Genomic DNA, 14,432 nt, shown 5'->3' with positions numbered 1-14,432 from the left:
TATCGTGAACTCGTACACCTTTCGGATGCTACCGTCGATACGAAATCGACCAGATGCTCGAGGTCGGTAACCAACGTGTTACCAACGCGTATTCTAAAACGATGATGTTCAACGTGGTCGTTGGTAACACATTTTCATCCGTGAACACCACCGTCGTATCCGGTGAGATTCGCAGTGGCCCGTCGACCTCGAGCGGTTCAACTCGATTCCGATTGGAACACCTCGAGAAGCATCGGCCGCGCGAGTAACAAACGGTAGTACTCGGTCTGTTTCGCTTCGCGATGTCGTTGCTCGTGCCTTGAGGAGTTCACGATGTCTCTTCTACCCCCAACACGTGGACAGCGAGAACTAATGGTTTTCGTCGTGTCGTCGACGATTCGTTGTACGTATTAACGGTTGAGCGTGATCATTTACCTGCAGCGAGAGAGCCTCGTCTCAGGACTCACCCTGCTTGTTTCTACGTCCAGTCAGAGAACCAACCAAGGATTTCAGGGTGGCGCCGAGACCCCTACCGCTGGGAGTGTTCAGGCTGCTGGCGTTTCTGAAGCCCTGCGGGTGTGCGTCCAAGCATTTCTGGTACCTTAGCTGGACGAAGAGGAGATTCAATTAACAGAGGTTCGATCGCAAGGGTACAAAGTTGTTCGGGTTATTATCGATCGACTCGCGTCGCCTCTGTCCGTACGCAAAGGACTCACTTCGAGCGGACTAATTACCTTGCAGGCGGCTTCGATGGTTTTGCAAAGGGCCCCGCTGCTGGGCTCGCAGTTGAAGACGTGTGCGATGAAGAGATCTTGCGCGGTGTGCATTATGAAAGCGCACTGTTTCACGTTCTGACCGATGCCCAGGAATGACAAGTAACGCACTCGACACTCGGTGATCAGTTTATCCTCCTGCAACGCGAGTCGATTAAGACTTTGCCTCGGTAACCAACGTCTCTGACTCAAACAACGTCTACAACTCCTGTAACGGCTGAGTTACCGAAGCGAACTTCGAAATCAAAGTTCGTCGCCTATCTCTAGAACCACCGATTGAATCAAAACTCAAAGTGTTTCCCTAGAACCACCGACGAAATTTATCATCGACGACTATCGTTCCTACGTTCCCTCGATATTTTTGCCGTTCAATTCTACACGATCGACGTTGCGATTGCAAAACCCACGTACGATCGATGACCGACCATAGAAGTCTCTCGCGGACCCACTTACGTTCGGTGTAAGGATGGAAATCATGCTGGGCGCGACAGCAACGTTCACGTTTCGCCACTGATTGATAGGTGTGTTGGTTACGATATGATCTATCGCGTCGTTGAGGACCTCCATGCCGGTCGCCTGTGTCACTTGCATGGATCCAAGATATTGCGCTCGCAGCACCTTCTTCGGTTCTTCCATCGGTGTGGGGAAAGATTGCGCTAGGTTGGGAACGATCGTTCGATTAATCCACGGTTTCTATCTTTCTGTGAAATCTTGGAGCGATACGCTCCTAATTGGCTCGATCACTCACTGACTAGCGGTTGTCCGTTTCTATGGAAGCGTCGGTGCTCCGTGGGCAAGTTGGTGGGTCTGGTGGCCAGGCTCGTTCGTCCGTTCACGTCCACCGGTTTCGCGAGATTCTGGTGTTGGGATCGCTCGATCATGATCTTCTTGCAGATGTCGCGGAGCGTGTTCGCGATCGTGCGCGCCGGTATGTCGCAACGGAACACGTGGCACATGTGTTTACGGGTCGATCGGTCTCTCGCCACGTAAGCAAAGTCCCTGGGAAAGAAGTTTCACGGATAAGTCGTTAGATCGTCGCCGAGAGGAGAAAAGAAACACCCGAGATTACCTTTCGCTGCGGAGATCGTCCAACGAAGGCGAGTCATGAAAGGAAAACGATAGACACGTTGTTAAAGGCATCGAATCTTTCCGCGAGAGCTTTTAAAGATTCAAAGTCACTTACCGGCAGTGGTCTCTGCCAACACCCCACACCCTGACCGTGTGAATCGGCTGTGTGTTGAGCACCGTTAGGTTCTCCGGGTCTATCAGCTTCAGAGCGCCTTCGTCCAGATCCATGAACAGGTCTTTGCCCTGTTAGGATAAAAATTACGCGCTTAGAATTTTATTCTTCGAACGATCGCATTGGTAATTCATCGTCCGGTTCGATACTAACGTCGCCCCATCGTCCAACCACGTCCAGAAGATCGTTCCTGCCGAGAGAGAGATCCACGATACATTTATTGACTGCCTTGCTGCTTCTTTCGGGCGTCAGATCCTCTTCGGCGATTTCCGTCCAGCCGAGGGAGCGCACGGCGAATCTGATCGGCTTGTCTCTACCCTCGGAGTCCGCTCTCGCGGGGTAGCTTCTTCGTCTGAAAGGCAAACAGAGGGTCAGAGGAACCCGTCGTGAGCGGAACAACGGCCGCGAACCTCGACGATATCTTACTTGAGAGCCAGTTCCACTTTTCTCTTGTTCTCGAGCTCCTGATCCAGGGCCGAACTCGTGTTGCTACGGGTCACGGTGTTCACCATGCCGCTCAGAGTGTGGAAATTATTTATCTGCGAGGTAAAAATAATCTTCGAGTCACCGTTTACCGAAACGTTTATCGTTTGCAACCGAGATCGTTCGATTTTACTCACGCTGTCGTTGTCTTTGATGAGACTCCTGCGAGACTCCCTCTTGGAGTGCGGCGGTGCTTCGGGTGGTTCTCTTTGTATATTGCCGCTTTTTACGTGCCAGTAATAGGGACCATTTTCGTCTGAAAGAGAGTTCGATCGTTCATCGACATCGCGAGTCTCGGTACTCTTCGATCGGCCGAAATATCCAGACATTTTATACGCTACTGCGTACAGATTCACAGAGAGGTTTAACGATTTTTGCTAGGCGAGGCGAGTCGCGAAACTCGGCGTCAAATTGCTCGTGGACTGGTCGAGGCACGATCGGTAGCGGAGAGGTAACAGGAGATGGGTACAATCTCGTTGGAACAAAAGGTGACGTATTTTAATAGGTTCACAGTGTTGTATTTCGTTTCGTAATTGAAATTCTAAGAGTTGGTCACCTTTATTGCTCGTTCGACGCTTAAATTCGAATAAAAATTTTTATTCCTCTCCGCGACGAAGAGGTCGTTCATCGAGAGCAGGAAAGTAACGTTGATTGAATTTATTCTATAATTACGAAGGTCCTCGGAGCGTAGGTTCGGAGGTGAGCGATAAGTCGGGGTAGGAGTCGAAACGACAGAAGGGATTACGAGCGATTTAAGGTCGTCGGGGCGAGCGACCCACCCTGTATATCGTCGTCTCGATTCATCGATACCCACCCTCGTGCTTCTGCCATCCAGGCGGCAGATTCTCGTCTTTGTCCTCCGAGTCGGTGGTATCCACCTCCGACGGCTTCTCCTGGGCATTGTTCTGCTGAGTGGCATTGTTCTTTTGATCCTTGGGCTGCCTTCGTTTCACAGGAACAGCGTACAGTTCGCTGTTCAGCCCACTCTCGATGCGCGGAACACCGCCCATGTCTGTCGTCTCGTTGTCCGGTTTCTCGCAATAACTGTAATAACATCGAGGCCACGAATATTATCGCGTCGCGTCGCGAGATACTTACTCGATCAACCATCGCGGGAACGAATTTTTCAAAGCTTCGTATACCTTCGCGCAAGCAACGGGTATCGCTCGAGCAACAACAGGGATTCTACTTCGATCTGGTCGCGAGAGCACGCGCCGAGGGAACCAGGCGGTCGAACAATCGAAACTGTCGTCTCTTTCGAGTGCAATGTATAATAATTTGTCTCGAAATTTACGAAATTGTAAGAATTGTCTACTCGAAAAGCTGAAATTCGTTTCTCTGCCGTCAATCTTGGACGAGCTTCTCGGAAAGTTTATCTTTCGAGAAATTTTTTACGTAAGAAATTCTCTGTCGTTCCACGGACGCTACTTTGATCGTTTCGTTTCAATTTCCTCTTTCGTCGATTCGAGACGACAGGTCGCGATAATCGTCTCCGAGGAAACTTCGATACGATTATTTGGAAGCTCGGATCATTACGAAGCCAACGGAAGCGCGACGTAAGTAAAGATGGTCCTTTGATCGACCGCGAAGTAGATTCGAATTCGAGTCAGTTTCCTCGGAGTAGATTATTTTGGCGCGATTCGACCGCCCGCTCCACTTAACCGAACCACGAAGGACGAGCACGCGTCCCGTGCAACGATTCATCGCGACGTCGACTGTAGAAGCGTCGTTAACATTTACTTATCGTCGGCGAGGACGCGTCCGGCGTGGACAAATCGGTTCTCGCGTACTCGGCTCGAGCGGGTGGCTCGTAAAGTTTTATCGATCGCGCGTCGACGGGCATATCGACGGTGAGGAATCGCTCTCGCCGATGATCGCGCGTGTTACTCGAGTCGCTACGAACGGAATTAGAGAGAGATTTCCCGCGGAAAGAAGCAACGATCGCCGCGTTGAACCGGCCAAGGTGCACGATATACCGTACGATCCACGTCGAAGAGAATTCTACTTGAAAAACAGCCGGGATGGAGAAAAAGCGGGCCACCGAAACTACTTTCGAAGGCGTCGACGATCCCTCGCGATCCGCTCGAGCGGAATAAGATCCGGTACCGCTCTCGAGGCGGTCGAAGACTCGACGCGCAACCCGCTTACGAGTTAATTTTACTTTCCAACACCGAGCACCGCGAAGAGTTCTTCGAACGAGAAGAATTCCTACTCCGTCTCCACCGGCGGAAAGTTTTTCGTCTTCGGGCAAAGTCGATCCGACGTTTCTCTTTCTCTCTCTCTCCGCTCTACGTTCGCTCGACGAATTTTTCCGCGCGCGTCCACCTTCTCGATTCAATCGACGAAGAAACGCGCGGACATCGAGGAACGTTCGGACGAGCATCGCTTAATTTCGAGCGCGTTTCCACACTTTCCGCGGTTAGCGTCCGCGAAACCTTCGACGACTGCATGCAATCCGCTCGACGCGCTTCCGCAGCCACAACTTTACAATACTGCAGTACGGGACGGGCAGGTTGGAGAGGGGTGTTGTTCGAGGTTGGGTGGTACAAAGATAAGCAACAACAACTCGAGTTTCCTACGGAGCAGCTTCGCGGGCAGCGAGGACGCCAACAACGATCGCCTACAAAAGCTTCGCGATTAGAGCGACGCGTCGGGAGAACCGGGACGGTGGGTACGTTGAATTAGTTTCCGGTGGACGATAACGCGTACGAGAGCCCGGGCGCGCGTTTATCGCTTGCGGTTAGTTACAACGTAATACAGCAACATTAGCAACAACAACAACAACAAACAGTGAAGCAAGAAAACCGTCGAAAAATACGGTGAGCGGCGGTCTGGGGGGGATTTGTTACGAGCTAACCCAGACCCGCGTTTCGTCTACGTACTTTCTCGACCCGGACAGACCCGCAGCGTCGATCGAGTCCGCGGATCCTGACTGAAGGTTAGGCAGAATCGAGGTGGAAGACGACGACGGCGACGAGGACCGAGGATTCCCGTTGAGGGTGTCGTCGACCAGAGCGGACTCCGCAACACCCTCGCTGCCGTACCTGAATCAGCACGTTCCCCAAACCCATTAAACAAAGGGAATCGATCCGTCGATGACCGCGGCCGACTTCCCTAACCCCTTCTACCGCTACCACCCCCTCGAAGACCGAATCGCACTCGATTAGGCGGGGTCTCCTGTGTGTCCACTCGAGCCGCGATTCCCGAGTATATATCCAACCTAGTGTCTCCATTATCCTCGAACCTTTCGTTGTCCTTTCGTCCGTGAACGGTCCTATTGGCTCGCGCCTATACCTTCCGTGTACCAGTGCTCGCGCGTTGCAACGTATACTCGAAGAAACAACTCGTTTCTTGTGTTTCGTCGAAACGACTCGTTACGGAATATTTTAGAAACGATAAGTATCGCGTCTTGGTACGTTTCGTGTTCTATCGCTCGTTGGAAAGTACGTTTTAAGAAACAACCGGTGGATCGTGTTTCGTCGAGACGATTCGTAACGGAGTATTTTAGAAATAGCAAGTATCGCGCACTGGTACGTTCCGTGTTCTATCGTTCGTTGGAATTTAAGTTTCGAGAAATAATCGGTGCATTGTGTTTCATCGAGACGATTCGTTACGGAATATTTTAGAAACGACAAGTATCGCGCGCTGGTACGTTTTATATTCTATCGCTCGTTGGAACGAGAAATAATCTGTTGCATCGTGTTTCATCGAAACGTTTCGTAACGGAATATTTTAGAAACAAGTATCGTCAATTTACGCGAGATTTGCCCGTCAATTATCTTTCCACGTTCCGACGAAGTATTACCGCGTTTGAAAAACAGTATCGAGCGTTTCATTCGCGAATCTTTGCCACGGCTCGAATTATCAAGCTGGTTCGGAGAATAAAGCGAGTCGGGTCCGTGTCCACACCCTGTACAATTGTCGCAACCTTTCGACCGTTTTCCTTCGGGAGTACAAAACGAGCGAAAAGTTAAACGAACGACTCGAGTCTCGCCGTTTGTGCGAGAAAAACTTCCAATTGCTACCAAGCTCGTGCAATTTAACAGCCGGAAAGGTGTAACGGTTTTAATTAAAAAGAAAATCTGAAATACAAAAATAATCGATATCTGTTAGTTCGCGCGAACGAGTTCCCATCGCGAAGCGGTCGATCCTTAAACCGTGACGAACTTTCCTCGGGTTTTCCATTTCGACGTTGGTTTCTTCTCAACGATGCACAGTTAAGGACAGATGTTGCATCTCTATTAACATTTATACAGTATCGAGGGGGTGCCGCGCGTCGTTTCCCGTGGCAGTATTTACATTATCATATTGATGCGACTATTACAAAGTCATGAAACCGGAGTAATTATGAGCCGAGCGGGTAACTGTCCGCTACCAGTGTTTTGCATAATTAAATCGCGATTTATGCGCGCACGTCGTATGCACGACGTTTACGTACGCGAAGTTTCGTGGAATTTTTAACGAGTTCGCCAATTCGCGTCAACACGCGATAGGTCGCGTCACGTGTAACGCGAATCTTTTATAACGTCTCGTCTCGGCTCGGGAGAAACTCGACCGATATTGGAGCCATCGGTTGGGACAACTTCGTTGAAAAAATTCCAGGAAAATTTCACCCCATCTTTTCTTCGTCGTTCGAAATTTGTACTCGAAGCGAAGTTTTGGCCAACTTCGTTGATCTACAGTTTCTTTGAACGATCTTTCCGAAAAACTTGGGTCAAGCGGTTGCACTTTTCGCGAGTAAGATTCCTTTGGAATTTTCCCTCCCTTATTGGCAAAATTTAATAGCTCGTCGGGGGTATCGGTACGCGCAAAGTCGTCGACGAAATTCAACGAAAATTCAACGAAAATTCCAAGAAAACGGTGCCCGTTACCCGTGGCCGGAAAATACTCCGACGCGTCGAAGTTACGAAAAAAAAAGAAAAATTCAATTTCCTCGGAACGTTCCAGACAGCGTGGCGAAAATTCCGCTGGCTGGAATTCCTGGAAATCGATGTCGTTTTCTCGGAATTGGTTATACGTTGTCGTCGCGGCTGGTCGCGCTGGTCGATCCAAAAATTCGATTCTCGTCGAAAAGTTTCGCGCGAATCGCGGAATTTTCCAAACCCGGAAAATTTCTTCGCGTAGGACCGCGCGATTCGCTCACGAATTTCACGGACCTTCCGCGTCGATCTCGCGTACCACCGGCGCGAATCTTGGAAATTTTCTGGAAATTTCCGCGACAAAATCTTCCAAGTTTTCCGATTACGCGATTTCCCGGGGAAAATTCGTGTCATCTCCATTACCGCGCCACGCAGTCCCTCCGTCCCTCCGTCGCTCGATACGAACTTGGAAATTTGTCGAAACTTCTGGCGCAAAACTTGGAAATCTTCGAATCGCGGGATCTACGCGAGAACGACGTCACAATTTCAGGGACTCCTTGTTACAAAAGGGCGATTGCATCTGACAGTTCCATTTCTGGTTCCAGACGCGGGACTTGTACCGGAAGTAACGTTCGCTCGTGATCGAACGTCTCGAGATAACTCGCCGAATATCGGAGCAAATTAAACAAGTAACGACCGATTTCCCTCGAGGTACGTATTTCCTTTCGTTGTTTCTTCCGTGAGACTTTACTCCTTGAAATTGTTCCAAAATTGACTCGATTCTCTCGCATATTTTCGAAACGAAACGCGATAACGCGTAAGATCGTACAGAATCGAAAACAGGACCAAGTATCGTCTTCTCACCGAAACTGTAAAACGAATAAACTCGGTCCTCGCGAATCCTTCGGTTTTCCTCTCGCGTAGAAAATCGTCGACTGGCCTCGTTCTCTCCGCGTTCCGTTTCCAAGTTTCCTCGTCCGGTTTCCCCGGTTTGGAAAACCAGTCGCAACGGTCGACGCGTCGAGAAGACAATCGGCTACTCGCCGAAAGAGGAAGTTAGACGACGAAAAGCGGTGTCGTGGTTCGAAATTTTCCGCGGACCGAGTACGACGTTTAAAGACGAACTTAACTGACCGTCACGGTTGCCGCACGTTGCGCCGCAGAAATTACGCGGCTGCAAGGAAGTGCCATTTTAATTAACGACCGGGGAACGAAGCCAGGCACCGACGCGGTTAGTACAGGGTCGCTAACCATGTCGAAGTAATTAAGGGATTAGCCGAGCGGTTTGCTGACTAACGCCGGCTCGGTTCTCTCGAGCGTCGTTCGGTGCCAGTCTTCGAACGTTTCCTTCGAGAGGAACTTTCGATTCTCGATCGTCGTTACAAACCGACGAAAAAATCCTTGGTACGACCGATGGACTTCCACGCTCCTCGCGTGATTTATCGTCGCTCGTTGTCCGAGAGATCGCGCGCCATCGTGACCCTCTCTTCGCGAAGAGCTACGCGAAAAAGAAGGGTGGAGATTCATCGATCGTTGGAACCGTTCGCGCAAGAACCACCGTGACGGATCGCGAAGATCCGAAGTACTCCAATTATATCTCGTCGAGAGGAGTCTCGAACCTTGTCAACTTTTCCCTTTCGAAGAACCCGGAAAAACCAACGACGAGGTGGAAGCGGTTTTTCGGTGACTCCCGGTGGCTCGAAAAAGATGGAGTGTTTCTCGAACGATCGACGATCAACGTTGACGACGTTCCTCCGCAAAGGATCTTCGTGGTTCTCTCGCGGAACTATCTTCGCGAACAACCCACGACGCTCGTTTTTGCGAGCTTGCCCAAGGAGGCTGGCGATATTATCAAGCTTTCGTTCTTGCGCGAGTATTTTTAAAGTGACTCGTTCAACGACTCGCGAAGATTCTACGGAACTCGTTCGTATCTTATCCGCAGTCTCGGAACGTTCTCGGTTTTTTTTTTCGAACGGACCAGCTTTGCGAAAAATCCGCGATAACGTAGAATCGTTCTCGCCGGGTCCGATATCCGGTCGGACGTGAATAGTCGCGACAGTGTCTACGATGGTTTCCAAAGATACCTCGGAGTCCAATTGTATCGATCCTCTTTCGACGTCTCGCAACCGTTCGTTTTCCAGCGATACTCGTAGAATCTCTCTTCGTCTTCTTCGTACCGTGAATAAGAGGATCCTCCGGCAGACACCGATGCGTTTATTCCCGCGAGTTCGAGAAGCTCGTTCAGGATCCCGCGAACGCGCATTTCCCTAATCCTGCTCGATTATGCGCGCGCGTGTACGCGTTCGTTCGGCTCGAGTTGCGCGTATTTGTCTCACGAAGCATACGATTCGATTAGACGTTGTCTCGACGTTGACGAGAATCGTTACTCGTGGTCGATGGGTTATTAATTCGGCGTGTATCGAGAATACGGGTAAAGGAAACGATAGATCGTTCGGAGGGGATTCCCGATTGCTTTTGACAGCCGGAAACCCGATCCTTTATCCGGACCCGTGGCTACGAGACGCGCGACGCGCGTTCCTCTTCTCCCTCGAGCCGAACCATATTTTAAGACGACCGGAGAGGCGCGTCAGGGTCTTCGTCCCGTCGATATTAAATTTCTCAACGGGGTGGAATCACGACGATACATCACGATCCACCGTCGTGCGACCAAACTACGCCCCGTGTGTACACAGCCGGGCTACAAACTGCGGTAATGCGTTTCGCATAGAACCGGAGCCAACCCGGAGGCAAACACGCCCGCGTTCCTAATCGTCGAAACAAACGCCGAGTCTACGTTTACTCGAAAAGCTCAACTGGACGATTCTCGTCGCGTTACGGTAACGTTTTCTTCATTATCGCCAAGGAATATCTACCGGTCGTCTAGAATGTCCACTAGTTGCGTAAAAGAACGTAAAAAAAGAAGATCGTCGTAAAAGAAATTCTCGATCGTCTCTATTGTCTTTTTAATTTTAATTCATCGCGCGCGTTCATTTTGGATATAAAGTATCCCGAGGAATCCACCCTGATTTAACCCTTTGCACTCGAAGCTTCTCTGCTACCAGAAACTATCACCTCGATGAAATCCTTTGAATCGTGTAATTAATTTCAAACGGAACATTTTCGTTTCAACGTTTCGTATACATATGTTTGCATCTTACGAGACAGTAGTAATTGAATTATAATTTCGATTCCAAACCACGATGGTTTTCCGAATTGGTGAGAAATACACCGAATCAAGCGGCGATCGAGGATCGCCCGCTTGAGTGGAAAGTGGTCAAGATCGTTCTGGGTATTAATTTTACTTTCGTCGCGATCCAAACCCGACGGAGTATTCGGGATGTTCGGGAAGCAACCACGCGTCGCTGAACGAAACCGTTCGTTACGTACGCGATAATTACTCGCACGCGCCGCTAATTGACGGGTTCGGTCCGTTCGACGCGCGTGAATTGCAAAGCAAAACGAAAGAAAAGGAAAGGAGACGCGCAGAGGCAGCTTCCAAGAGGCACGGAGATCTCTCGTTAGTGTGAAAAGAGCGTCTGTTTCCGGTGGCGAAAGTGGTCACGCGTAATCGCGATTACGGTGTTCGTCCCTTTGACGGTAGGTTCGCCGCGTCGACGTAATCTCGTGTTTTCATTTCGCAAGACAGACTCCTTTTGAGCGCGGAGTCGGACGAACGAGAGCTACGCCGGGAAAGAGAAGAGAAACGGTTCCAGGTAGGGGAAAACTGGAGGAAAAGAGGGTCTGTCTGGTGGAAGGCGCGAGGTTTCCCGCGGTCCAGTGCCCAGAGCTTAATAACACCGTTTTCAGCAAGTATGTGGGTTAGCAACGGCACGAGCGGAAGCTTGGAAATTCGCCAGAAGTCGCGGGGCTGGCATCGGGCTTGGTACTCGGTGCATAAATGCGGTTGGACCGCCGGATGCCGGGATATCGATCAATCCGGAATACCTTGGGGTGAATTCTCCATCGATTATTGTCGTCGCGACGACTTTCGCGAGCGAGCCGATTGTTCGTTTCCACGAGCGTATCCGATACCACGGTACCGAGACCGGGGACGTCGTTTTCGCAATTCCGCGAAAATTCGTCCCTCGAAGCACGCGAGACGCGCGCTCCTCCGCTCCTCCGCTCCTCCTCGAAGCTTGCCTCGGGACTGCAACCCCGGTCGAAGTTCCCGCAACTTCCACGACGAGGAAACGTTTCGCGCGTTTAGATTCCGCACACCGTAGTCTCTTATTACGTTCTCGAGGCGGTAGGTACACGCTGGAACGCCAGTCGCGGAAATTATACGAGTCGAGGGGGCAATTGGGAATTTCTTTCGGCGGTTACGTTTCGTTTCGAGAGCAAAGACGAAAGATCGGACTTTTTCCGCCGGAAGAATCGTTTGAAGATTTCTTTCGAAGCTTCCGTCGAGCGCGCGAGAGAATCACGAGGCTTAGAGCAACTTCTATCGACGTTTTCGTCGAAAGAGTACAATTTCGTCGAGAACGATCACGCATGGTCGTGTAACTCTACGCAACGCGCGATCACGTTTAACGGAAGCTACGCGGCATCCCGCTCCGCTTCGAGTACCATTAAGCTTCGGAGAATCAAGATTCGAGCCGATCAAAGCAGAATCCGATCGTATTAAGGGACTGGCCACGTTTGATCGATTAAGCAAGCTATTGTACCCGGTTCGCGATCAGCTCGAGAGACTCGCGTCGAACGGGATCGATTTTGAGGGCGCGTGGCGCGCGAGTCCGTTTCGGTTATCGAACGTTGGACGGAGGGTTGTGTGTGTGTGTGAGTGTGTGCGCTGTGCAGGTGGAAATATTCGTAGCTACGACCACGAAACACGACAGAGGGGACCGGAACAACGCAACGACGAGAGATCGTGGCCAAAGCTGCGCCAAATAAGCTCGATCGCGGCGACCGAAATCAACCGTCGTCGGCTCGTAATTGTGACCCACCCGATACAGAAACGCACGCCGACGCCGTAACTTTCGGCAGGGTGTAATTAAACCCAATTAGCTCGTAAGGTGAGCAACTTCTGACGCACCTGGCTGAACCGTAAATTACACCGGCAAGTTCTCTGTCTGCCGCAACCATGATTACGGTGTACGCGATCTCGCAATTTCTGGCGGACCGCGCCGGATATCGATGGAAATCGAGTATTTCGTTCACCGGAGACCGTTACTACGATACGAACTCCTACACCGGGGAGGAAACTATTAGAGAGAGTTACTCGAGCGGTCGTGTTTCGAGAGGCGTTTCGAAGAGGTGGTTGCGAGCTGGACGCGAACAATCGGGAATCGCTCGTAGACGTCCAACTGGGGAAGACGAAGAAATTCACGAGGTAAGACGATGTAATTATACGATCCGCTAGCATCGATATCGGTAGCCAACCCTTAGGAATCCATCGACGCTCGAATCGATCGTTTGCGTTCGAAGAAAGAATTTTATCGAACGATCGAGTGGCCGTTTGTAAGTATAGACTCGGTTGGTGGGAATTTAACATCGTCCGGAAGAGTCGTTCGCGATATTAAACCTAGATGGACGAAAACTATCGTCGTTCTGAATCGTCGAGACGAGCGACCATTCGGAGCACGGTACTCGGGGAAATATCGTATCGACGAGTCGAGCGGTCTTTAAAACATCGAGTCTAGAAAGTATCGATCGATCCTCGGAGCGATCTGTGCGTCAGATCCGATCCAGGGGAGAGTTACTCGGAGCACCGTACTCGGGAAGAATTGTTTATAATATCGGACTTAGTTACGAGGAACGTATCGCCGATCGGAATATCCATTCGCGGTATTAGACCTCGGTCGGAAGGAATCTAACCGTCGATCCGAGCTGCCATTTGGGATATTAGACTCGGAAAGAGGGACTCTGGCGAGTTTAAACGGCCACTCGGAATATTGGGCCCGCGAAGATGCGATCCAGCGATAATTCGAATATCCATTTGGAGAATTAGATTCGAGGAGAAGGAATCCAGCGACAATCGGCGCGACCGTTTGGAACATTAGGCTCGGGAAGAGTTCGGTGGCGAAAGTCTCGGTCGATCGAAGCTGTTTCTCGAAAGGGAGGTTCCTCGGTTCGAATCTGGGTCGAACGAATGGATCGCGTTCGTTCTGGGAAATAATCGTTGGTAGTTTCCCGTGACACGGTCCCGTTGAAACTATCGGAAGTAGCTCTCGGTGAGAACTCTCGCCTCGGTTGGCGGCAATCCGCGACCTTGAAAGTTCCTTCCTCGCCAACCTCGGCCACTCGAATAACCTCGTCGATCGATCGATCGCTCGATCTCGCGGTTGCGATACGGCGAGCTCTGTTCGTTTCTTTCGTCGAAAGGACGAAGGAAGTATCGCGGAGAATATCGAGGAACGGTCGGTGGGGTCGCGTAATTCGTTACGAGTCTGGGTGGCATTCACAGGTGGAAAAAGAAACGCGGAGGCCGAAGCGACGTCGCGGCGTAACGCGCGAGTGAGGAAGACGGTTGCACGGGTAGACGAAGCGCGTGGGGCGAAATGGAAAAAAACGATATAAGAAGAAAGAGTCGTATACGAGGGAAACACCGCGTACGTGGGCGTTCGGTACGAAGTACAGTAGAGTCGGGGGTGCTCTTCTCCTAGCTCGATCAATACACACTACCAGCAACCCCTCTGCGTCCCACGGCGTCCCTCGTCCATTTCACCCCTGACACCCTATGCTCTCCCGCCCCGTTCCGTTTCAAACGACCCCTACCTACCACGGTTTAGACGCTCGAGACCGGTGTCGTTTGGCCACGGCTACGGAGACCGCGTCTTATCGCGCGACTCCTCGGTTCTCGCGGTTTCCGCAAAAAGGAAAAACCGATTAGCCCCGTTACGAGTTTCCCTCTCTTCCTTTTGTTCCCGCGCGTTCGTTTGCTTCTCGAAGCTACGACGTAACATCGGGTCTCCTCGCCACCCCCTTCTCTCGATCGCACGTGCTTCGTTTCTTCGAAGCGTAATCGTTTCCATTTCGATCGCACGTTCGCGGTTTGTATAGTTTCTTTTTTCTAGTCGTCGGTCGTTCGTTGGAATCGTTCGACTTTTCGAATATTAGAGTGATAAATGTAGGAGCAGGGTAGCAACGATCGTATCTCGT

General features: G+C 50.9%; 1 protein-coding gene across 1 annotated transcript in view; it reads right to left on the bottom strand.

Moving 5' to 3' along the window:
* LOC143151455 (protein Fe65 homolog) overlaps positions 1–14,432 on the bottom strand; it is a 157,436-nt gene that overhangs the window by 5,442 nt on the left and 137,562 nt on the right. Inside the window, exons 5-15 of the mRNA XM_076320567.1 lie at positions 5,358–5,519; positions 3,290–3,519; positions 2,613–2,731; positions 2,419–2,531; positions 2,146–2,344; positions 1,936–2,063; positions 1,822–1,827; positions 1,501–1,751; positions 1,206–1,408; positions 714–890; positions 415–585 (exon numbers count right to left, since the gene is read on the bottom strand). Of these exons, the coding sequence (XP_076176682.1) occupies positions 436–585; positions 714–890; positions 1,206–1,408; positions 1,501–1,751; positions 1,822–1,827; positions 1,936–2,063; positions 2,146–2,344; positions 2,419–2,531; positions 2,613–2,731; positions 3,290–3,519; positions 5,358–5,519 (1,738 nt within the window). The 3' untranslated portion in view covers positions 415–435. The remainder of the gene's footprint in view (positions 1–414; positions 586–713; positions 891–1,205; positions 1,409–1,500; positions 1,752–1,821; positions 1,828–1,935; positions 2,064–2,145; positions 2,345–2,418; positions 2,532–2,612; positions 2,732–3,289; positions 3,520–5,357; positions 5,520–14,432) is intronic.

The sequence above is a fragment of the Ptiloglossa arizonensis genome, chromosome 9 (genome assembly GCF_051014685.1).
Source record: "Ptiloglossa arizonensis isolate GNS036 chromosome 9, iyPtiAriz1_principal, whole genome shotgun sequence".
NCBI lineage: Eukaryota > Metazoa > Arthropoda > Insecta > Hymenoptera > Colletidae > Ptiloglossa > Ptiloglossa arizonensis.
The sequence above is the reverse complement of the archived record's forward strand: the minus strand, read 5'-3'. Positions and strand labels throughout refer to the sequence as shown.